Genomic DNA, 24,160 nt, shown 5'->3' with positions numbered 1-24,160 from the left:
CGTATTATTTTTGCTTTCTTGTAACATTCAGGCAGCTTTTAGGAAACGGTTCTCCTAATTTATTGTTTAGTGGAACTAAGATGTAGGTAAGGGATTTGTACCAGTTGAGGTAAAATCCTGCCATGTGCATGCACTTGCACAAACTGTATGTGTCCCCAGTGTTGAAGCTCAAAAAAAAGGGGTGTATGTTATAAAATATATTCTTATTAAATAACACTTCATCATTTGTAACGTTTATTTGGCAGACAGTGCCACCTCTGAGGATGTGGATATTAAGGAATAAGAGTAAGCCGTACAACCAAACCATTTGATGCATTGTACAGATCAATTAGCAAAACTCAATCTGAATATTTGTCAGGTCTGAGCACAGGTTCAGGAATCGCCAATTTTTCTTCGATACCTGCAGGAAAATAGAGTCCGGTGGCCACTGGGCAATATGTTCTTCTCTAGAACTTCACTTTGCTCATACACCACTCTTGTTGATAATCCATCCTCTGATCTTTGAAATGTGGAATAGAGCACTGAAATGAAAAATAAACTCATGTTAGATCACTCATGCAGTCAAATGTTGTGCTTGATTAATATTATTTACACTATGGAGGTGAGAATCTGAAACTGGAATGTGATCAAGTATCTCACGAAGTCTGCATGGCAATGCCATTCAATCTAGAATAGCTGTTACCTCCTTTCAGGCTGGTATAGGACTCTTTTGCATTTTAAGCAAATATGCTATCCATATGAGTCTGGATTTTGAGTTTGGGAGACTAAGTTCCCCTGCCAGAGAGAATTGCGCCTGATCTCCGCTAACACTAGGAGGGGCGCCCAGGAGCAACTCCCTTCCTTTACCATGTTAATTTATGCATGGCGGGGTCTCGTGGGAATCGCAGTATTGGGCAGCCATTTTGAGCGAGCGAGTGAATTTCGGTGGCTGGCCCTTCCCCCCCACAATGTAAATCATGCCCCCCCCTCCCCGCTGACATGTTGGAGCTTCCTCTCCCCCCACCCCCCATCATCACCGCCCCATAGCACACACATGAGCATGACCCAACTCCCCCCCCCCCCCCCCGACAGAAACCCAATCAGAGACCCCACAACAGAGAACCCCCCCACCCCATCAGGGATCCCTGCCTGAAAGCTGAAGAGCAGTACAGGCAGCAAGATGAAAAATCACTGTATTTTCACTTACCCTTTCGTAACGTCTGCTGCATTGGACAAAGGTGTTCAAAGCAGTAGCTGTTACTAGTGTCAGAGGCGTCCTCAAAAGACCAGTACAGTTCAAAGGACTTCAAATCCCTTGACAGCTATTGAAATGAAGCTCTTCATTCAATTTCACAGCGATTGGCAGTTAACACCCTAGAGACAGCTGTTTGGTGTACTGTTGACCTATCTTTCCCTTTACATTTGAATGCATTTCCATTAACCTTCTTTGGTACGAACCACAGTGTTTATAAATGCTCTTGCTATGATTGACGGGTCCTCACCACATCAAAAGCAGCTAAGTGCGTTGACTTCCTCTTTTTGACAGCAGAAGGCACTGAGCTGCATTGATATGATCAAGTATTTCCCAAAGTCTGCATGGAAATGCAACCCAACTTAAAAGAGCTATTACCTCTATTCAGGCTAGCATAGCAGTCTTCTGCATTTTAAACCAATAAGCTGTCCTTAAACATACAAAGAAAGTGACTGGTGCACTGGTTGGGATGGCAATCTGTCAAATCTTTCTTCACACTTAGGTGGGGTTACAGGGATGGGTGGGTGGTAGTAAAAAAGATAAGATAAGCGTCCAATTAAGATGGTGCAGACTCACAGCACTAACATTTGAACACATGACCTCTCACTGTCCTTACAGCTATTGGTCCAGTCAGTGTAGAAGGCTGTGGGAGGTGTGACCCTGGCATAATTATCAGGATAGCAGCCCATGTATTTTTAGAGCCAATATTTATTTTGACCGCTAAAACCACTATGGACCTGTCTGTTTTAAGAAGTTTCCAATGGCTTTTGAAAATTAATACTTTCCAAATTTCAATGAGCAATGCAATCAAATCAACGTCACAATTCCAGAAACTCTTTACTTGTGCAATAGTGTACTGAATATGTATCTTTTAATAGTTGCATTCTCTCTACGTTAAGTTAATTGAATAGATTAAGAAACAAGTGAATAGATATCATTTCCAGAATTTGTTTGCTGAGAAATATGCAGTAGACAAGTAAATTTATAATCCCCAGTGTGCAGTGTAACAGGTTGAAGTATTTTTCACCTCTGCAGAAACTACACCTCCGATTGTGACAACAACTTCAACTACATCCATGACCAGCACCACACCTGGTAAGTCATGATGTGGAGATGCCGGCGTTGGACTGGAGGATGCACAGTAAGAAGTCTTACGACAGCAGGTTAAAGTCCAACATGTTTGGTTCAAACACTAGCTTTCGGAGCGCAGCTCCTTCCTTGGGTGAATGAAGAGGTATATTCCAGAAACATATATACAGAATTCAAAGATGCCAGACAATGCTTAGAATGCGAGCATTTGCAGGTAATTAAGTCTTTACAGATCCAGAGATAGGAGTAACCCCAGATTAAAGAGGTGTGAATTGTCTCAAGTCAGGACAGTTGGTAGGATTTCGCAAGCCCAGGCCAGATGGTGGGGGATGAATATAATGCCACATGAATCCCAGATCCCGGTTGAGGCCGCACTCATGTGTGCAGAATTTGGCTATAAGTTTTTGCTCGGCGATTCTGCCCGGAGATCAGAGGCTGAATGCCCTTGACTGCTGAAGTGTTCCCCGGCTGAAAGGGAACATTCCTGCCTGGTGATTGTCGCGCGATGTCCGTTCATTCGTTGTCGCAGTGTCTGCATGGTCTCGCCAATGTACCATGCTTCAGGACATCCTTTCCTGCAGCGTATGAGGTAGACAACGTTGGCCGAGTCGCACGAGTATGTACCGCCTACCTGATGGGTGGCGTTCTCACGTGTATTGGTGGTATCCATGTCGATGATCTGGCACGTCTTGCAGAGATTGCCATGGCAGGGTTGTGTCATGGTCACTGTTCTGAAGGCTGGGTAGTTTTCTACAAACAATGGTTTGTTTGAGGTTGCGCGGTTGTTTGAAGGCAAGTAGTGGGGGTGTGGGGATGACCTTGACAAGATGTTCATCTTCATCGATAATGTGTTGAAGGCTGCGAAGAAGATGTCGTAGTTTCTCCGCTCCAGTAAAGTACTGGACGACGAAGGGTACTCTGTCGGTTGAGTCCCGTGTTTGTCTTCTGAGGAGGTCGGTGCAGTTTTTTGCTGTGGCACGTTGGAACTGTCGATCGATGAGTCGAGCGCCATATCCTGTTCGTACGAGGGCATCTTTCAGCGTCTGTAGATGTCTGTTACGCTCCTCCTCATCTGAGCAGATCCTGTGTATACGGAGAGCATGTCCATAGAGGATGGCTTCTTTAATGTGTTTAGGGTGGAAGCTGGAGAAGTGGAGCATCGCGAGGTTATCCGTGGGCTTGCGGTAAAGCGAAGTGCTGAGGTGACCGTCCTTGATGGAGACGAGTGTGTCCAAGAATATAACTGATTTTGGAGAGTAGTCCATGTGAGTCTGATGGTGGGATGGAACTTATTGATGTCATTGTGTAGTCGTTTCAGTGATTCTTCGCCGTGGGTCCAAAGGAAAAAAATGTCAATGATGTATCTGGTGTATAACGTCGTTTGAAGGTTCTGTGCGGTGAGGAGGTCTTGTTCAAACTTGTGCATGAAGATGTTGGCGCATTGAGGTGCAAATTTGGTCCCCATGGCTGTTCTGTGCGTCTGGATGAAGAACTTGTTGTCTGGCATCTTTGAATTTGTGTATATATATGTTTCTGGAACATACCTCTTCTTTCACCTGAGGAAGGAGCAGTGCTCCGAAAGCTAGTGTTTGAAACAAACCTGTTGGACTTTTACCTGGTGTTGTAAGACTTCTTACTGTGCACACCTGGTAAGTGGCAGTGATTGTGTATCTTGTGCTAAGTCTATTTCATCACTGGATTCCATTCTAACTCTATATGGTCTGTCACTGCCAATATATTATAAAATGTGGCTTTGAATTTTTTACTTCAAATTTTGTTTGCTTTGAAAATGTTTGTAACGTTGTTCATTATTTTGCAATGTATTGGTCAGTTTGTAAGAAATTTTGCACTTGATATTATCTTCAGTGGAACAGGATACAACTCTATTGATGAATTATTTTGCAGCGTCGATAGGCCATCATGTCCATATTCCCGATTGGCAATTGCAGCCCAAGCAAATAAGGGACATTGTAACATATTCCTATTAAATAGCACTTTTACAGTTACCAAACATATTTGTCACACCCTGTCACTGAGGTTGTCAAAGCATCAGAGAGCATTGTGCAGTCCATCTACCTCAGCTCATTCATTGGCTGATCCAACTGCCGCACCCTCTCCTGACCACTCTGAACCCAGCCACAGGATCCAGCAGTTTCTGTTTCGATACCCACGGGAAAATTGACTCTCAATAGACTCTCCAGTCTTGGCAATAAATTCTTCCTTGGGACTTAATTTCCCCCTCTCTTTCAGTCTTGCACGCAACTGAAAATCAGCCCACTGATCTGTGAAATAAGGCACGGAATATGAATATAGGTGGCGCGGTGGCACAGTGGTTAGCACTGCTGTCTCACAGCGCCAGGGACCCTGGTTCAATTCCGGCCTGGGTGACTGTATGTGTGGAGTTTTTACATTTTCCCCGTTTGTTTCCTTCGGGTGCTCCAGTTTCTTCCCACAATCCAATAATTTGCTGGTAGGTGGATTAACCATCCTAAATTGCCCCTTAGTGTCCAACCCTTAGGTGGGGTTACAGGAATAGGGTGTGTGTGTGGTAGGTAGGGTGCTCCTTCAGACGGTCAATGCAGACTCAGTGAGCTGAATTGCCTCCTTCTGCACTGTAGGGATTCTATGATTCTATAATTCTATTGTACTCTATGAATATGAAAAACACCCTAGTGCTTTGATGAGTTTTGTGCTGGATTAATAATCTTTGCACCACGGTGATGAAATTGTGTAGCTGAGATGTAATAAATTATATGAAAAGTCAATATGGAAATTATATCAGCTTTTGCATAGCTTTTCTGCCATCGCCTTTTGAGCTAGCGTTGGGGGTCCTCTGCATTAAATCCACTTTGGTCTGCACACAATTATCAAGGAAGTGACAAAAATGTAGGTTGTCAGGGGAAGTAATTTAATCACTCTTCCCAGTGAATAGTAACAGCACATGATGTGGTCTGTTATCAAGCAGCACTTATTCTGCAATAACCAGCTCATTGATGCTCAGTTTGGGTTCTGTCAGGTCCACTCAGCTCCTGACCTCAATACAGAGATGAACACAAGAAGTGAAGCGAGAGTGACTGCCCTTGGCTTCAAGGCAGCATTTGACTGCGTCAAGGAGCTCTACCAAGACATGGGTCAATGGGAATCGGGAGATGTGGTTGTTGGAAGTCAATTATCTCAATCCCAAGACATTGCTGCAGGAATACCCCAGGATTATGTTCGAGGACCAATTATCTTTAGCTGCTTCATCAGTCACCTTCCATCCATCATAAGGTCAGATGTAGAGATGTTCATTGAAGGAATGTAGGACAGTGAAGGAATGGTGATATAGTTCCAAATCAGGATGATGTTTGATGCAGGGAACTTCCCCATGCATCGGCTGCCCTTGTTCTTCTAGGTGGTAGAGGTCAAGGGTTTGGAAGGTACTGTCAAAGGAGCCCTGGTGAGCTGATGCACTGCATTTGTAGATGGTCCCCACTGCTGCCATTTTGCCTTGGTGCAGGAGAGAGTTAAAATTTGAGGTGGTGGATGGGGTGCCAATCAAGTGAGCTGCTTTTTCCTGGGTGATGTCATGCTTCTTGAGTGTTGTTGGAGCTGTGCTCTCACCTCACATCTTGTGTTCATGTCCACCATCCTGAAATTCTCTGCCTAACCGCATTGTGGGGCTGCGAGGATATGGACTGCAACTCTTCATGAAGGCAGTTTACCACCACCTTCTTAAAGGCAGTTAGGGCTGGGAAATAAATGTTGGCCTAGCCAGCGACACCCACATCCCACAAATGAATTAAAAAGAAAATGGTGCTGGTGGCTCCTGCAATAAATATTTCAACAGCATGGCTTCCCATTAACCCTGTCTACCTTGGTATGATTGGCGCTGTTGGGCTCTGGTAACTTTGACCATCATTCCCATGAAGCTGTGCAGTCACGCTGCCACACCGCAACCCAATGTTCCCTCCCACACAGCCTGCACATTCCAAAATAAAAGTCAGGGTTACATTGGGTGTGATCCTGGTTTAGTGTATATTTTTAGAGCCACTGCTTATCTTGACGGATAGGGTCAATATGGATCACTCTGTTGTAAGATGCTCCACTGTCCATTGTGAACAAAAATTTAAATTACTTCGTGATTTAGCTTATGTGACAATTCTAGCAATTTATATTTATGGAATTGATTGGCTGGATGTAAGGACCATTAAGTAGTCGTATTCTCTTTCCGCCAAAATCGTTTTGAGTAGACGAAGAAGTGAATAAATGTTTCCAACTTTTGTGCTTGGCTACATGCAGCAGGCATGTTCTTACATCTGATTCAGACGAGCAGTGTAACAGGTTGAATTATTTTCCTTCTTATTAGAAACTACACCACCAGTACCGACAACCACAGTGACATCTGCCACCAGTTACATACTTGCTAAGTGCCAACAGCTTTATTAATTGCAAGTTCTTGGGCGCGATTCTCCGCAACCACGATGGGTGGGGGAATAGCAGGAGGTCCGCTCCCGCACCTCCCGCTATTCTCCCACCCCTCCCCCCCCCAAAATGGCGTGTCCGGTTTTGTGACACGCCGCTCGGAGAGACGGCGGCCTGCGATTCTCCGGCCCAGATGGGCCGAGCGGCCTGCCGTTCCCGACCTGTTCACGATGGCGGCAACCACACCTGGTCGCTGCCGTAGTGAACATGGCGCGCCAGGTAAGTGTGGGGCCTGTGGGGGGGCGGATCGGGGATCGAGCACCACGACCGTGCTCGGGAGGGGCCGGCGTCTCAAGGGGACGCACTCTTTCCCCTCCGCCGCCCCGCAAGATCAAGCCACCACGTCTTGCGGGGCGGCTGAGGGGAAAGACGGCAACTTCGCATGCGGGGGTTTGAGCTGCCCAACCCGCGCATGCGTGGCTGACGTCATTAGGCGCCGCGGCAGCATCATTCTTGGCGCGCTGGGCCTTGAAGCCAGAGACAAGGCCCGGCAGCCGAGTTTCCCGGTACGGCCCTCCTATCCCCCTGGGGAGGGGAGAATAGGGGGCCGGGAGAGGCTTCCGACGCCGTCGTGAACCTCTCCGGGTTTCCCGACGGTGTCGGGCCTTGCGGAGAATTCCGCCTCTTATCTAACTATTCCTCACTGTTCTGAGCTCAGGTGCAGTGCTCACTTTTTTTTATTGGGCGTCTGCACCTGGTTGAGGAATAGTAAAAAATGGAGGGATTGCCACCAGACAGAGCTGAGCCCTGGAAGGCAAGGTTCCTAGCAGCAACATTGAACCATGAGAACTGTTCACTTTGGAGGTTCCTCCAGTGAGGAGGAACTCAGGAGAAGGAGGGAGGGGAGGGCAGTTGCACCCAGCCAAGTAAAGGCTGTGAGGAAGCTGATGTGGCAGCAACTGCAGAAAGCAGCTGATTGAGTCAATTGTCCCTGAGCGTGAAGATGCAGAAGACCTTATCCACCAGGATGCATCTACAAGCAGAGACACAACAATCCATAATTTCCAATCACTGCTGATGCCTTAGACATTCGTGTTTATCTTGTCAGACCATCACAGTTCTCTGTGACATGATGGCAGGGGACATAAGTTCCAACATCTTGGGAGGGCATCCAATGCTTGTTGCAGTTAAGGTGACGGTGCTTCTGGCCTTCCCCAAAGGAGGCAATACAGGGCTTCCACTGGCTCTCTGGCTGGTAGACAACACCCCCATTGGCTGGATTGAATACACCCTCAACTTGCTGCACTTAGACCCACAAACAGCAGCTGACTTGATCAATGATTAGTGCTGTCCCTTCACCACTTACCCCAAAGCACGGCGTAATTTTCTTTTTAGAATTCGCTTGAGCATAGGCTTTGCCAATCAGGGAAATACATTTGTGATTTCCTTCTGGATTATCTGTCATTCTAACTAAAATATTTCCCTCTTTTATGGATTCCTGACTAAAACAGTGACAACACCCACAATGGTACCTTTCTGGTAAACAATGGCGCTTTTTTATACTTATCTTCAGAACAAGTGATTGTGACAAATGTGAAACATTTTTTGTTTCAATGGGAACTCCCATTGAAACCACCCCACGGGTGGGCGTGCGCTGTCACGGTACCAGAGAATCCCACCGCCAGTGACTGGGCGAAGAATTCCGGCACCTATGTTGTTGGAATAATTGGTCACTTTGTTCAAGACATCTACCCAGAAGACAGGAGCAAACAATTTGATTCAAAACCGCTATTTTGGTTTTGTTGCAAAATACATTTCACTGGCCATTATTCAAATATGTGCATGTTTTGACAATTGTTTCAAAAAGCACATAATCAAGGCAGAGATGGGAAGGCAGTGGGGTCCCCCGCCATCATCCTCCAAGCCCGATTAAACTCCTCCAGCAAACTCGCCATGGGAGAGGGCTTTTAACTGCTGCCCAATGACTGGTGATCCACTGTTCAATTTGAAGACATCTATTGAGGAGCAAGAGGATGGTGCTTTTTAACAAGAGGGATGGTGTCTGAACAGCCAAAGCTGTTTATGATATCAGAGCTCCTAAAAGCCAGGTGCAATCAGTGAGTGGCAAAGAGTTGAATGGGAGAATGCATCAAAGGACAAGGAACTCAATTGACAGGGAAGATATCTGGCAGAGTGAGGGTTAAGGGAAGAGCAATTGCAGTATTGAGGAACTGGAGGTCTGCATATAGTTGGTGCAATTTGTATATTATGAGGAGTTTTCTGAAGTCAAGATAAGTAAATTTCAGACCACGATGATTTAAAATGTTTACATTTATTCAACTAAAGAAAAAAGTAAATGACATTTAAAGACACAAGTACATCTTTATACAGTTAACAGTATGTTAGATCAAAAAATTGCTATTAATTTACTTATAGTTTTGCACAATTTGTGGCAAAGCTTTACTTACAGCAATTCGAGAAGTTAGTTAAGCTATCAATGATTGCAAAAAATGTTACTGTTAATATCTTCCTATTTAATAAATTTGTTTGGCAGCTCAGTCAATGCCATATATAGTGACATGTCATTTTTCTGTCTTCAGACGATTAGAGGATTTGTGACAAAATCAGTAGCTGAACTAAACTAAAGAGAGTTTTCCTGATTGAATATCCTGCAAATTCATCTAGATTTCTGAGCAAGTGAAAACAAAGCTCTTTCAATATAAGGAGCTAGCTTTATTTATGTGATATTTTGAGTAAATATGGGTGAAGAAATTCCAAGAACGTATTAATGCTTTTGTAAGCTAGTTAGTTGACTGTTGGGTTTCAAAGGCAAATTATACAATTGGGAAATTGTAGATGTGTGAGGTGAAATAGTAAGTTTGCTTTATAGATACATTAGCCACAATGTTAAAAAAAAGTTGATCAACTATGGGAAGAGGAAATTCTAAAGGACTGTGGAAACATTAGAATGAGAGATCAAAGAAAAAGAAGCGACTGAAGGTTGTTGTGTGCAGCTGTGAGATCTTCAACAAGGCAGTGTGTGTTGAAGCCAGACCTGTGAATACCAGTTTTACCATCACCCTCAGAGGAGAGTTTGTGTGAGATTTCCCTCAGTGCAGCAGGGCAATGTGTGGTCACCTTACTGGAAGTTTATCGACTTGAAAATCTACTGTTGCCATCAAAAGCAGGTCTTAGCACTGAGTTTATTGAACCCATATGTTTTAGGAAATGTTTGTGACATACTGTTAACAGTGTAAAGGTATCCTTGTGTCTTTAAATGTCATTTTCTGTTTCCTTTGGTTGAATAAATGTTAAAATTTTAAATCATCGTGGTCTGAAATTTACTTATCTCGACTTCAGAAAACTCCTCATAATATACAAATTGCAAACCATTCTGGCAGCATGCTTCAAGTTTCCCTTTGAGATTTGGGCAGCCTGGAATTTCCCATCTGAGTGCCATAAGTATTGAAGTGAAAAGCATATGTATTTACAGCAGCCAGCAGTTTGGAAAAATGAAATGAAATGAAAATCGCTTATTGTCACGAGTAGGCTTCAATTAAGTTACTGTGAAACGCCCCTAGTCGCCACATTCCGGCGCCTGTCCGGGGAGGCTGGTACTGGAATCGAACCGTGCTGCTGGCCTGCTTGGTCTACTTTAAAAGCCAGCAATTTAGCCCAGTGAGCTAAACCAGCCCCTAATGTACAGAAACAAAGACATGCAATATCTGAAGCTTTTAAGGGTCCAAATAACAAGCAAATGCAATCAAATGTGTTTATCTGATCAGCTCATATTAATTGGTACCTGTACTCGTAAGTTCTATAATGTGAATGAAGCCAGAGACATTTTTAGAATCTTGATTTTCCTTTATTTTCCCACAGAATTTGTCATGTAGCTATTTTGTGTTTTATTTAGAATATCCAACAGTGAAAACAACCACAAGTCGGCCAATCAGGAGCACCACTACAGGTAACAATTAATATGTGATGTGCGACCAGACTTTTCATCAAAATTTAATTAGCCAATTAAATATGATTATTGACTTTATCATAGAATTTACAGTGCAGAAGGAGGCCATTCGGCCCATCGAGTCTGCACCGGCTCTTGGAAAGAACACCCTACCCGAGCTCACACCTCCACCCTATCCCCATAACCCAGTAACCCCACTCAACACTAAGGGCAATTTTAGACACTAAGGACAATTTAGCATGGCCAATCCACCTAACCTGCATCTCTTTGCACTGTGGGAAGTAACCCGGAGCACCCGGAGGAAACTCACGCAGACACGGGGAGAACGTGCAGACTCCACACAGACAGTGACCCAAGCCGGAAATCGAACCTGGGACCCTAGCGCTGTGAAGCAATTGTGCTAACCACTATACTACCGTGCTGCCCAGTTCAAGTAAAATCTCATTGGTAATTGAACTAGTGTAGCGCCTCTCTCCCGTGCCAACACTTAAATAACGATGTCCTTTTAAATTTCATAGACTGTGCAGTTTTCTGATTAGTCACTGCCCTTCCCAAGTTCTGAGCACAGTCGGCACAAGACTAAAGTTTTCCAAGATCATATGAGCTGACCAAATGTCGAATGAGCAGACAGATTGATCCCATGTTGAAGGAAGGGTCAGTCTCTACTCATTCTAGGCAGGCAATGAAACTTGGGAATTAACATAGCATGTGCTCATTCTGTAACTGTGGATGAGTTTACAAGCCTATCACCACCTATCTGTTCAAAGTCCAGTTAGAGTTAAATTCAGGGAACGCTTTCCAACCTTCCCTCAGCATGTTTGGTGGTAGTGGTGGCGGCTCGTCATTGGCTGCCGGTAGGATATCAATGGCGGTTTGTTTCGCTCACCGTCCCTGCTGCCACGGAACCCACGGAAACCACAGCAGGTGGGGGGAGTTGTCTTCAGCGGGGTTGGAAGCTCCCACTGGCAGGCAGGGCTGGAAAATCCCACCCTTATTTCTTTCTGAGAGAATATATTCCCAGGTTGAAGCTATTGGAGGTAGATGCAAAGCAAGTTAGCATCCACTCTACTCCAGTAAATTGCCATTGTTCGAGATGTGGAGGAGTACTGCCTTCATTGCCAATTTGAAGTTCCTACTTCCTGCATCTATTGTTTTCATGGTGCCTCTGAATACGATTGCCAATTTATTATCAGCTTGTATTGAAGAGTATTGTACTGTGAACTTGTACCCATTCAGAACTGAATTGATTATATTCACACTCATTAACACAGGCTCTTTTCTACCACAGAGGAATGAGGCTTTTTCCATTTCACTTTGGACAAATTCACAACCAGCTCCTAGACACTAAAGGCCCGCATTCTATCTCATTGTGTCATCCAACATCTATCTGAATTTCCAATTAAATGTTTATTTGTTCATGACAAAGTCAATAAACTTGGCTCCTTTCATTTTGCAGAACTATATTGCAGTGGTGTATGGTCATCCTGGTTTAATGAAAATACACCATCCATTCAGAACAAAGGAGATTCTGAGCTATTGGAGCCAATCCGCAATGAACTATGTCCTTTCTCCCCATATCAAATAAGTGGCATCGACTGTGAAGCTGTCAAGTTCCCACACCGATCAATAAGTGAAACAAAGGATAACGTTACTTGTGATATAAACAAAGGATTGATTTGCAATTATAATGGACTGATGCCCGAGAATCACCTCATGTGTTTGGACTACAGAATTAGAGTGTGCTGTGAGCCAAGAACAACGACACAAATTACATCCACAACCATTAAACCTGTAATACATACAATCTTTGAGCCCCTAATAACTCAAGCCACAAATCACCCCCTACAATCATGTAAGTGCAATACAGACCCACCAAGGAAGGTAAGCCAATTTGTCTCAATTCTAATAGCATTAATAATGTATTGATTGAACACGAGTCATTCACACAGCTCCATAGCTTTCATAATTCTGTCCATCTGTAGGATATTTTGATAAGCTTACAGGTTTTAATTGGGAAATTATCTCATGACAATGGAATTTCCCGACAGGAAATAGTCACAAATTTCTGATGGGATGAGGCACTATAGAAATGAAAGCGTTATTACTTTCACCCAGAGATAAATCATTGTTGCCATTTTGACATACTTCAGAGAATGCCTATATTTTGGTCTTAGACTCTTATCAATGTGGAGCGGTAGGCTGGATAAGGATGGTGTCAGGGAGTCGTCACCAGTTCTGTCATGTTTATGGTCAAAGAAGAAAAGTGTCTCGCCATTAATTTACACTTAAGTTTTTATTCCAAAAACATAAGTGTTGCACATCAATATTCTGAATCAATCCAGAAATTTCCCACAGCTTTCTAATGGCAAGCTCCATCTGTTGGAGGCACACATTGGAAATTACAGTGTGGACTCTTAATAATTGCACAAAATTAAACCATGAATCTTGGAAAGTCTGACGTATACTCCAGGTGGTCAAGGAAGGCAAATGTAAAATGATGTCCGAATGTCAGTATTACTGCACCCATGACGCACAAACTGGGATTCAGCACAAGCTAAATTCAATGAATTTTGTTCAGTTTTGCCATTAGCATGTTTTACCTGTGAGAGAGTGGCAGACACCAACATCTATCCCATAACATTCCCTTTAAAATATTTGTGATCTTATAAGTCTCATATGTATATTTAGGTAGAATGTGCATTGCTAATTCCTCATTTCCACATTACCAATTTATACCAAAACCTAGCTTAAGATCACCAAATAACTCTTGTCCCAAAACAGAGCAAACCAGAGATATTAAACATTGCAAAGAGTCAGATAAGGAAAGTCAAGTCAGGATTTGATTTCTAACCTTTTGCTCTCTCAACTTACTTCTTTTTGTCTCTGAGTCTGCACCTTTCTATCTGAGAACATCCTTTTTGATTTCATGTTATATCTTTAATTTCTAATATCCCTGCCTGTATCTGTATCCCACAATTTCAGGGTGGGATTTTATCAATGGGGCACAATCAAACCAAAAAGAATCAGAGTCCGTCTGTGCTGACCCCCATGAGGCCGCATTCAGCATCATTTCCTGCACTAAGAGGCACCGACGAGCAGAGCACCTCAGTGCAGGAAGAGATCCGGATGCCATTTATAAATGGCGCCCTAATCCCTCGACGCCCGGATGCGACCCCTGGATCCCCTAATGCCCCAACTCACCTGTGAGTGCATATTGGGTCACACTGTCAGGCAGGCAGTGCCAAGGTGCCCAGGTGGCAACAGAAGTGCCCGGGTGCAAGTATGGCCATAGACCAACTATCCGGGGGTCTTCGATTGTCTGGGAACTCCTTCAAGTGCCGGTACGCCTGGTCTCCGTTTGTGTGGACCAGTACTAATCGGTGCTCGACGGGGGTCTCCTCGGCAGAGCCGAAAGATGCCGAATTGCGGCATCAACATGGCTAAGTGGGTTTTCAAACACACTTGACCATGCGAGACTGGGTCCCACCCATTATGGTTAGGTTTTGCAAGGCGTAACGGCTGTCGGGAATCCTGGGGAGGCCTCTCCCAGGATCTACCAGCCCCGATCCCGACGTGATGCGGCCAGTAAATTGTGCCCTGAGTCTGTGCTGGAATGACGGGCTCTCAATGTTCACCCACTCTGTTATGTGGAGCGGTAGAGGAAAAGGCAGCTGAAGAAGATGCTGGTGCCAATGTTGCTCCTGCTGTTGGCTAGGTTGGCAGCTGAGGCTGAACAAAGTGCTGGGTGGGTGAAATGTCTTCCAAAAAGTTACCAACTACTTACCAAGAGTGGTAGTTCTCTCTGTGAGAAGAAATGCTTTGATCTGTGCTCTCTTAGTGGCCTGGGCTGGAACACTTCAGTTTCATTGATCAGAGGCTTCCCAGTTTCACTGAAGAAGCTTTTCCCACAAATGAATTAACCTCAGTGACCCTGGCTCGTTGTTCACCAGTCAGGAAACAGGTGCCCTGGCTGCTAAATTCATTATTGAGGATTAAAACCCTTCTTGGTTGACTTTTTAAGAACCTTTGTTTGCTTACCTGACAGATCCAAGGGGTTTTCCCATTAACCTTCAATCCCATCCTGATGAAATTTGAAAGAAGGTGGAATGGTGTCTGGATCCCAACCCAACATCAATTTCAGGGGATTTAACTCTCTGCCCACATCCAGACTCACGCTCATGGCAGTTAAAATTCTACTGCTCTGAAGCTTTGCTCTCCTCTTCTCCTAGTTTCTTTCCCTGAACAATGATTGAGTTTATATCTGTGCTACAGGATCCATTCCTTAACTAGTGTGAAATGTAGTGATGTACTTTTTAAAGGAAGGATAAGGACACACAATAAAAATTAAATGGTTTTAAAAAGATACTGGATCAGGAAGACTTCAGGTTCACATACACATATCTTTGATGGTGACAGGACATGATAAGGCTGTTGAAAATTAAAGGAAATGATATTTGGCTTTATAAGTGGAGGCATTGAGTACAAAAGCAAGTTATGACTTCACATCACTGGTTAGCCCACAGCTGGAGTATTGTGTCCAGACCGGACTTTTCTGGCCATTCGCTGGCAGTGGGAGTCTCTGGTTCTGCTGGCAGTGCACCCCTTCCCGCGGGTTTTCTCATGGCCTGCGGGGGGTAGCTTCAATGGGAATTTCCATTGACGGCAGCAGGAGCAGAGAATCCCGCTGCCACGAACGGCACCCCACTGAGAATCTCGCAACTGGGAGGGCGGAGAATCCTGCCCTTCATTTTAGGAAGAATGTGAAGACCTTTGAGAGGATGCAGAGGAGATTTACCAGAATGGTGCAAGGGCTGAGGGGCTTCAGTTTTGTAGACAGACTGGAGAAGTTGACTATAAGGAGCAGAGAAGATTAAGGGAAGATTTCGTATTGTTATTCAAAATTATGATTGGATATTATGATAGATTAGTTAGAAGGTAACTATTTCTACTGGCAGGAAGGGTAGCAGCCAATGGACACAGATTTAAGACAATTGACAAAATCTATAGTGGGCTGTTATGATCTGAAATGCATTGCCTGAAAGGGTGAATGCAGATTTAGTAGTATCTTTCGAAAAGGAATTGGTTATGACCATGAAAAGAAGAAAATTGCAGGGCAATGGGGGAAAAACAGGGGATTGGGACTGATTGGCTGGATTTTTTTAAGGTCCGGTATAGCTGTGATGGGCAAAATGGCCTCCTTCTCCATGATTCTATGTTAGTTTCATACTGTTACCTTTTTGGGTTGTTATTCAGGTTCAGCAATATGTTGCTCCAGTAAAGCTACACATGCTAATTGATTTAGGAAGAATAAATAAGTTAAACCTGGATATCTGCAAATTCCTAGAAATATTAAATTCATCTGTTTACTGATTCAGAAAAGCTATTTCTTCAATTCTCCAGGCGTAATGATAGATTTTTTTTTGTTGAAATTGCCAGCTTTTAATTACTGATTGCTTTTGTGTTACTACATTTGCCTTATTTAATAAGGTTCAAAGTTTAACCATTTTTGATTTCCCTTCTAGTGTAATGAGACGTGGAAGGAAAACTGCACAATGATTACTTGTATGCAGGGAGACATCTTTAAAATGGATCGCATTGTCTGTCCAGTAATGGAAAAACCGACATGTAACAACAACATCGAGCCCGTGAAAGTTCGCACAGCAGATGGATGTTGTGAGAAATGGGAATGTGACTGTTAGTATCATTCATCTGTTCAAATGTTACATGGATAGTGTTTGAAATGATGAGGACAATTTTCCACTTTGTTCGGACCGTAAAATGGACAGTATTGGATTGATTGTCCAAAATTTCTAACCGTTCTCACCGGCGGACCCGCCTGGTCCCATAAAATGGCAATCTACCATAGAACATAGAACAGTACAGCACAGAACAGGCCCTTCGGCCCTCGATGTTGTGCCGAGCAATGATCACCCTACCCAAACCCACGCATCCACCCCATACCCGTAACCCAACAACCCCCCCCCCCTTAACCTTACTATTAGGACACTACGGGCAATTTAGCATGGCCAATCCACCTAACCCGCGCATCTTTGGACTGTGGGAGGAAACCGGAGCACCCGGAGGAAACCCACGCACACACGGGGAGGACGTGCAGACTCCACACAGACAGTGACCCAGCCGGGAATCGAACCTGGGACCCTGGAGCTGTGAAGCATTTGTGCTAACCACCATGCTACCGTGCTGCTACCACGTGGGCTTCCAGCTGCAGAGGGTGCAAAGAACATGAAACCCTGTAGACAGCGGCGGAACCAGAAGATTCTGCCACGAGTCAAAGGCAGGCCCTCTCTGCAGAAGGGAAATATGCCAGGGAGGGAGGGGGGGGGGGGGGGGGGGGGGTCAAAATTCCCACACAGTGGTCTGGATTCTCCGTCCCGCCGGGCCTGATTTCTGGTTCAGCACGCCGGCGGGATTCTCCGTTTCACTGGCTGGTCAATGGGTTTTCCCATTGTGAGGCAGCCCACACCATCGCAAAACCCCTGAGCTGCCGGCAAAACCGAGCACCCGACGGTGGAGAATCCAGCCATTATCTTAGGGGAAGCGGGCAGCAATGCCACCCTAACGTCCTGAGTTCTCTGAAATCCAGTTTTGCTTTAATTTTAGGTGAATGTGAAATATGGGGAGACCCACACTATCGCACATTTGATGATATTTGGTATGACTTCTTCGACGACTGCACCTATATACTTGTGGAAGAACGTGTTCCAAAATACAATTTCTCGGTTCTGGTAGATAATTATTTTTGCATCCCCTTCATAAAGAAGTCTTGTCCAAAGGGCCTAGTTATTTCTTACAATGGAAATGTTGTACATATTTCAACTGGACAAACCTATGTGGTAAGTACTCTTGTATGTGTTTTTTATATTGTAAAATTTGATTGACAATTTGTAATTATTAATAATAACCAGTGTCACCCACCAATATACGGTTTAAATAAAAATTACACATCCATGGTTGCTAATTAATTATTCATTGCCTGTCAGTGACAAATCACGTGGAGTCACATCTCAATGTAACCATGCTCTATTCTGTCTCCTCTACACAATCTACCATTCCATCTTCCATATTCCTATGAGCCCTTTCACCCATCAGCTACTGCCTGTTATTTCTTATTAAATTCAAAGAGGCTGATGTCAATATAAAAAATTATCCATCCTTGCAAAATGTCTGTCCTAACCATGATCGGAGGAGTTTTTACTGTGGCTGTCTTCCTGGTGATCACCTTTCCTACAGCGTGGCCTCTGAAAATTTTACCTTCCAAAATATTGGTGATTCTTATGTCATTACATTGGACATTTTTGCACTGGGTCATTCTCATGCATGTGTGGTGGTGGTGGGGGAAATGACACGGACATTTAGTGATAGGGGATGTTGCTGCTCTGTAACCAAGAGTTGGGGGTAACTTCCATGTCCGTGTGGGTGGGGGGGGCAGGGTGGTTGTGATGTCCATGAGTGGGGGTTGTGGGGAACTTCAACTTAACTTTGAGATCGGGATATCCTTTAAAAAGGGCAAGGGGCATCACGGTGGCACAATGATTAGCACTGCTGCCTCATGACGTGAGGACCCGGGTTTGATCCTGGCCCCTGGTCACTGTCCATGTGGAGTTTGCACATTCTCCCCGTGTCTGCATGGATCTCACCCCCACAACCCAAACTGATGTGCAGGGTAGGTGGATTGTCCATGCTAAATTGCCCCTTAATTGGAAAAAAAGAATTGGGTACTCTAAATTTATTTTAAAAAAGGGCGCCCCAGTCTCTGAGGAACTGGCCTTGTTGACGTCCCCATGTCAGAAAAAATTCAAAGTGTAGGAGAATTCAGTGAGAATCTCCCCAAGTTTCAGAAAAAATGATTAAATGTGGGTGGATTGCGATGGGAACCATCCTGGAACAGCTGTCGGGATTCTCACCAGTTTTCCACCCAAAATGATACCTAGAATTGCCCCCTCTGTTATTATGCTATTATGGAGGTCTTGTGGCGGAGGGGTTCCCTGTGTCAGAACCTCTGAGTTCAAGTCCCAACCTAGGCCAAAGAAGGTGCATTCATAAAGCGTTCAGGCAATTGAGTATCAATCGGTAAATCATTTAAATACATGCCAAAGGCAGGCAGCAGGAATGGTAAAGGTTCCTGGTCAGCCATATGATGCAAAGAATGTTGGAGCATCCACCATGTCTATCCAGAGCTGTGACTATCTAGCTCCCCAAATGGTGTTGTGGTAATATCACTTAACATGTAAAGCAGGGGCCCAGGCTAATCCTCTGGGGACATAGGTTCAAATCCCACCACAACAGTTTGTGAAATTTAGATAATTCAATTAGCAAAATCTGGGATAGAAGCCTCTTCTCAGTAATAATGATAAGGAATCAATCATTGATTGCTGTAAAAACCCAGCTGGTTCACTAATGTCCTTTAGGTTGGGAAATCTGCCATCCTTACCTACATGTGACTTCAGATCCATTGCAGTGTGTTTGACTCTCAGTTCAGATGCAATTAGGGATGGGCAAAAAATGGGTGCCCACATCCCATGAAAGAGTAAAAGAAAACAACACCATGTAAAAGTGTGTGTTACCACACTCAAATCCTTGAGGAAGCAGGGTTCCTTCAAAGTGAAGACACCACCATACTCTGCTATTATTGCTGTTACCTATTGTTATGGACATGGGGGGGAGAGATAACCTCCCTTTCGCAATCAATGTGGTTTACTTTTGAAAGTGGCTAAACCAGTGTTAGTGTGGGGGTCAGTTAAAACAGCACCAGCAGCAGTCCTTCATGGGTTTAAATAAAGAGGATTATTAAATTGCACATTCATCCCCAAAAATCTAAATGCTGGATTAGTCACACATCAAACAATCAAGAAAGCTGCAGAATAGTTAACGGTTCAAGCACTTTGTGAGAAGAGAGGATTTACCCACTCTGCAAATGTGGTTCAGGTAAATTCAGATGGCTGGGGTCAGATCCAGATTAACTGCAGGGTTCCTTCAAAATGAAGACTGTCCAGCAGGTCATGTAGATAGGCACGAATGGCTGTTATATTTGGAGGTCTAAGTTCTTTACAGGTGAACTCGAAGCTTTTTAAATCAGGCTGGGGGAGGCTTTTCCAAAAGACATTTAAGCCTTGTGGTTTTTGAAAGGTAAAGGTGCAATAGCTGTTCTGTGCAGTTATGGTCTTGGTGTTATTCTGCATATTGTGCGGGTTTCAATGGGATTTGGGATAAAAGGGTTTTGGTGGTAGAGCAAAATGTGGCTTTCACATGATTAACAGCCATTGATATACAATAGAAGGTAGCGTGGTCTTTCACACTTAATTTGTGGGTAACTGTCTTCATCAGCTTTCCTTTATTATATTTCAGACCCGGAGATGTAGAGTCTAGGGGTCCATTGTTTGTTTAGGAGTAAGCTTTAATAATAGCGGGTGTGAAATTCCACAGAGGAGTGCCGGTTAGGCATGTCCATTCAAGGGGAAGACCCCTAATTTAATTCTGAAATTTCTTGAAGCTTGATGGTCTATGTAGAAGTTGCATAGACTACCTGACCCCTCGAAAGCCATATTTCGGTGTAACAGTGTCTATTTAAAACAAAAACTATTTTAAAATTAGTAATATCTTTATGCTTGGACTGGTAGGATTTTATATGTAAAGTCTTATTTTCTTCACTTATTTTACTTGTCTGTGACAAGCACATGCTGTGGTAGTAATCTTCCAAAATGTACAAATAACAGTATAATATCCAGTCTACACTTCAAAATACCTCTTGTAAGAGTTACTGGATAATTTACTTTCTCCAACGGGGGAAAGAAAATTAATTTCAAGTTAGATATTGGACCGGATGCTCCGGATAGTTAGAGGCTTTACACACCAAGATCCATTATGAGATCCCTCAGAAGTCCCAATGCAATGTCTCTGTGAGAATTTCTCAGAAAGTTCCAATGGGCATCTCCCTGGATCTTTGGGATCTTCCAAAAGCATTCCCAGCTCCCAGTTAGACTCAGAGACTTCAGACCATTCCGATTCATTTACCTGGATAGTTACCCAGGAAATGTTAGTCAGAATAATCCTAGTCTAATGCCTGGGTAACTGTGCAACTGACCCCTCAACAACTCTCCCCTTCACCTCCCTGACTCCCCTTGACACCTTCCCCCGGACCCAATCTGATGCCCTCACCCCTGACAAAACTCCCCACAGCCTGACCCCTTACCCAGCTTTCCCCCTGCCACCCTACTCTTCCAAATTACCGTATCCACCGTATTCACCCACTCACTCACTCATACATAGTAACGCACTGAGAAACTTTGGGACATTAAAACACCAGAATAAGGCAGCCAATGACATAAAAGATCTTCTGCTGACAATCCAGCACTACGAGGAAACAGTCCATTGAAGTTTCACTGCCCATTTCTGAAGTTGCCAGTATCAGAAGACCCAGTCAGAAAAGCAGAACTCAATTGTGGCGCAGAAAGATAGGAGTGGAGCGGAAATCCAATGATGATTGCTGCTCCCGGAAAGATTCAGGACATTAATTATAACATACTGACTTCCCTGTACCTTGGAACAGTTTAAAAAACTTTCTATGTTTCCTTTCACAGTTGTCTGTCAATGGAATCGGTGTGAGTCTTCCCTACAGTGCAAAAGGATTTGAGATTACAAAACTGGGCATCAGCACATATATTCTTATTCCTGAAATCCGGACAAGTATCACTGCGTTCCGTAATGCCTTTAAGATCAGAGTGCCAGAAAAATACTTCTTGGATAATACCCAAGGCCAGTGCGGTATGTATTCTGTGACTGCGCACATATTATATTGATGATTTTGCAAAATAAGTTTTGTTTGGTACATAATGCACTGTATAATAATTTCTGATCTTAGGATCCTGCTCTCATGCTCCACCCAAATGCATAAGAAAGAATGGAACAGTTGAGCCATCTGACTGTTGCCACAAAACTGCCTATGACTGGCAGCTTTATGATCCCAGTAAACCTGCTTGCCAGTCAGCTCCTACCAATGTGCCTTGTATCCCGGTTCCCCCTGCTCCAACATGCAAAGCTGAGGAAACAGTCTGTGATGTTATTCAAAGAAAGTAAGTAAATTAATTCTTCACTTTGAATTTGTTTTCAAAGTAAAAACGATTTACACATGTATTAACTCTAGCTACTGTCACGGCACTCTGGGCTTTTGCACGGTCAATTCCAGCCCACTTGACCCGGTGTTACAACACAGGTGAAATAGGATTTTATTTAAAATACCCAAGGTCCTTGGTTGAGCCCAATAAACTAGTCACCAGGTTTGGAACTTTAACACAAGGAGTCTTTTATTATGTACAGTGCTATAATTAAACAGATAGAACATAGAACATAGAACATAGAACGATACAGCGCAGTACAGGCCCTTCGGCCCTCGATGTTGCACCGACATGGAAAAAAACTAAAGGCCATCTAACCTACACTATGCCCTTATCATCCATATGCTTATCCAATAAACTTTTAAATGCCCTCAATGTTGGCGAGTTCACTACTGTTGCAGGTATTCCACGGCCTCACCACTCTTTGCGTATAAAACCCACCTCTGACCTCTGTCCTATATCTATTACCCCTCAATTTAAGGCTATGTCCCCTTGTGCTAGCCACCTCCATCCGTGGGAGAAGGCTCTCGCTGTCCACCCTATCTAACCCTCTGATCATTTTGTATGCCTCTATTAAGTCACCTCTTAACCTTCTTCTCTCTAACGAAAACAACCTCAAGTCCATCAGCCTTTCCTCATAAGATTTTCCCTCCATACCAGGCAACATCCTGGTAAATCTCCTCTGCACCCGTTCCAAAGCTTCCACGTCCTTCCTATAATGAGGCGACCAGAACTGTACGCAATACTCCAAATGCGGCCGTACTAGAGTTTTGTACAACTGCAACATGACCTCATGGCTCCGGAACTCAATCCCTCTACCAATAAAGGCCAACACACCATAGGCCTTCTTCACAACCCTATCAACCTGGGTGGCAACTTTCAGGGATCTATGTACATGGACACCGAGATCCCTCTGCTCATCCACACTACCAAGAATTTCACCATTAGCCAAATATTCCACATTCCTGTTATTCTTTCCAAAGTGAATCACCTCACACTTCTCCACATTAAACTCCATTTGCCACCTCTCAGCCCAGCTCTGCAGCTTATCTATGTCCCTCTGTAACCTGCAACATCCTTCCGCACTGTCTACAACTCCACCGACTTTAGTGTCGTCTGCAAATTTACTCACCCATCCTTCTGCGCCCTCCTCTAGGTCATTTATAAAAATGACAAACAGCAACGGCCCCAGAACAGATCCTTGTGGTACGCCACTCGTAACTGAACTCCATTCTGAACATTTCCCATCAACTACCACTCTCTGTCTTCTTTCAACTAGCCAATTTCTGATCCACATCTCTAAATCACCCTCAATCCCCAGCCTCCGTATTTTCTGCAATAGCCGACCGTGGGGAACCTTAGAAAATATAACTGACTATCTATTACCCCTTTGCTAATTCCCCCTTCCTAACTATCCCCGATCTTTACACACACAGACAACCAACATGGAGGGGAAAGGGTTGTTGAGAGGGAAAGAAAATATTAATAAAAGAAAAAGAAAAAGATCTATGATGCACTGGGACGACTTCCAGTTCATGTTTTTCTGCAGTTCGGGCTTTTGTTGGTACTTCCTCCTTCTCGGCTTGAGATGGTTTTCTCTGGCAAGGTTGTCTGCTTTCTCTGAAGATTCAGGATCATTTCAGGTTTACAGCAAAGTTGTGCCATGCACTCATTGGTTTTAGAACAATAAGCAGTCTTACAACACCAGGTTAAAGTCCAACAGGATTGTTTCAAATCACTAGCTTTCGGAGCACTGCTCCTTCCTCAGGTGACTGAAGAGGTAGGTTCCAGAAACATATTTATAGACAATACTTGCAATGTGATAATTTGCATGTAATTAAGTCTTTACAGAGCCAGAGATAGGGGTAACCCCAGGTTAAAGAGGTGCGAATTGTCTCAAGCCAGGACAGTTGGTAGGATTTCGTAAGCTCAGGCTAGATGGTTGGGGGGGGGGTTGGTGAATGTAATGTGACATGAATCCAAAGTCCCAGTTGAGGCCATACTCATGCATGCAGAACTTGGGTATATGTTTCTGCTCGGCGATTCTGCATTGTCACGCGTCCTGAAGGCCGCCTTGGAGAACGCTTACCCGCAGATCAGAAGCTGAATGACCTCAACTGCTGAAGTGTTGAACAGGCATCACATGACAATTGCCAGGCAGGAATGTTCCCTTCCAGTCGTGGAACACTTCAGCAATTGTGACCTGCTAATTGCTTTCCATCTGGCATGTCAGCCATCGCTCTATGAGAAACTCATTGACTCTTGAGCCAGAAAATCTGGCTGATATTCCAATGCAATACTGAGGGACTGCTGTACTGTCGGAAATGTCAGGTGGAA

General features: G+C 44.1%; 1 protein-coding gene across 14 annotated transcripts in view; it reads left to right on the top strand.

Annotated features, from left to right (window-relative positions):
- The window catches only part of LOC119973345 (mucin-2-like), a 186,120-nt gene that overhangs the window by 148,117 nt on the left and 13,843 nt on the right, over positions 1 to 24,160 (top strand). For all 14 annotated transcript variants that reach the window (XM_038811279.1, XM_038811274.1, XM_038811268.1 and 11 more), the window contains 7 exons: positions 2,267 to 2,326; positions 10,638 to 10,691; positions 12,148 to 12,572; positions 16,214 to 16,385; positions 17,313 to 17,545; positions 21,290 to 21,473; positions 21,571 to 21,781. In XM_038811279.1, coding sequence (XP_038667207.1) covers positions 2,267 to 2,326; positions 10,638 to 10,691; positions 12,148 to 12,572; positions 16,214 to 16,385; positions 17,313 to 17,545; positions 21,290 to 21,473; positions 21,571 to 21,781 — 1,339 coding nt within the window. The remainder of the gene's footprint in view (positions 1 to 2,266; positions 2,327 to 10,637; positions 10,692 to 12,147; positions 12,573 to 16,213; positions 16,386 to 17,312; positions 17,546 to 21,289; positions 21,474 to 21,570; positions 21,782 to 24,160) is intronic.

This window comes from Scyliorhinus canicula, chromosome 11, assembly GCF_902713615.1.
Source record: "Scyliorhinus canicula chromosome 11, sScyCan1.1, whole genome shotgun sequence".
NCBI lineage: Eukaryota > Metazoa > Chordata > Chondrichthyes > Carcharhiniformes > Scyliorhinidae > Scyliorhinus > Scyliorhinus canicula.
The sequence above is the reverse complement of the archived record's forward strand: the minus strand, read 5'-3'. Positions and strand labels throughout refer to the sequence as shown.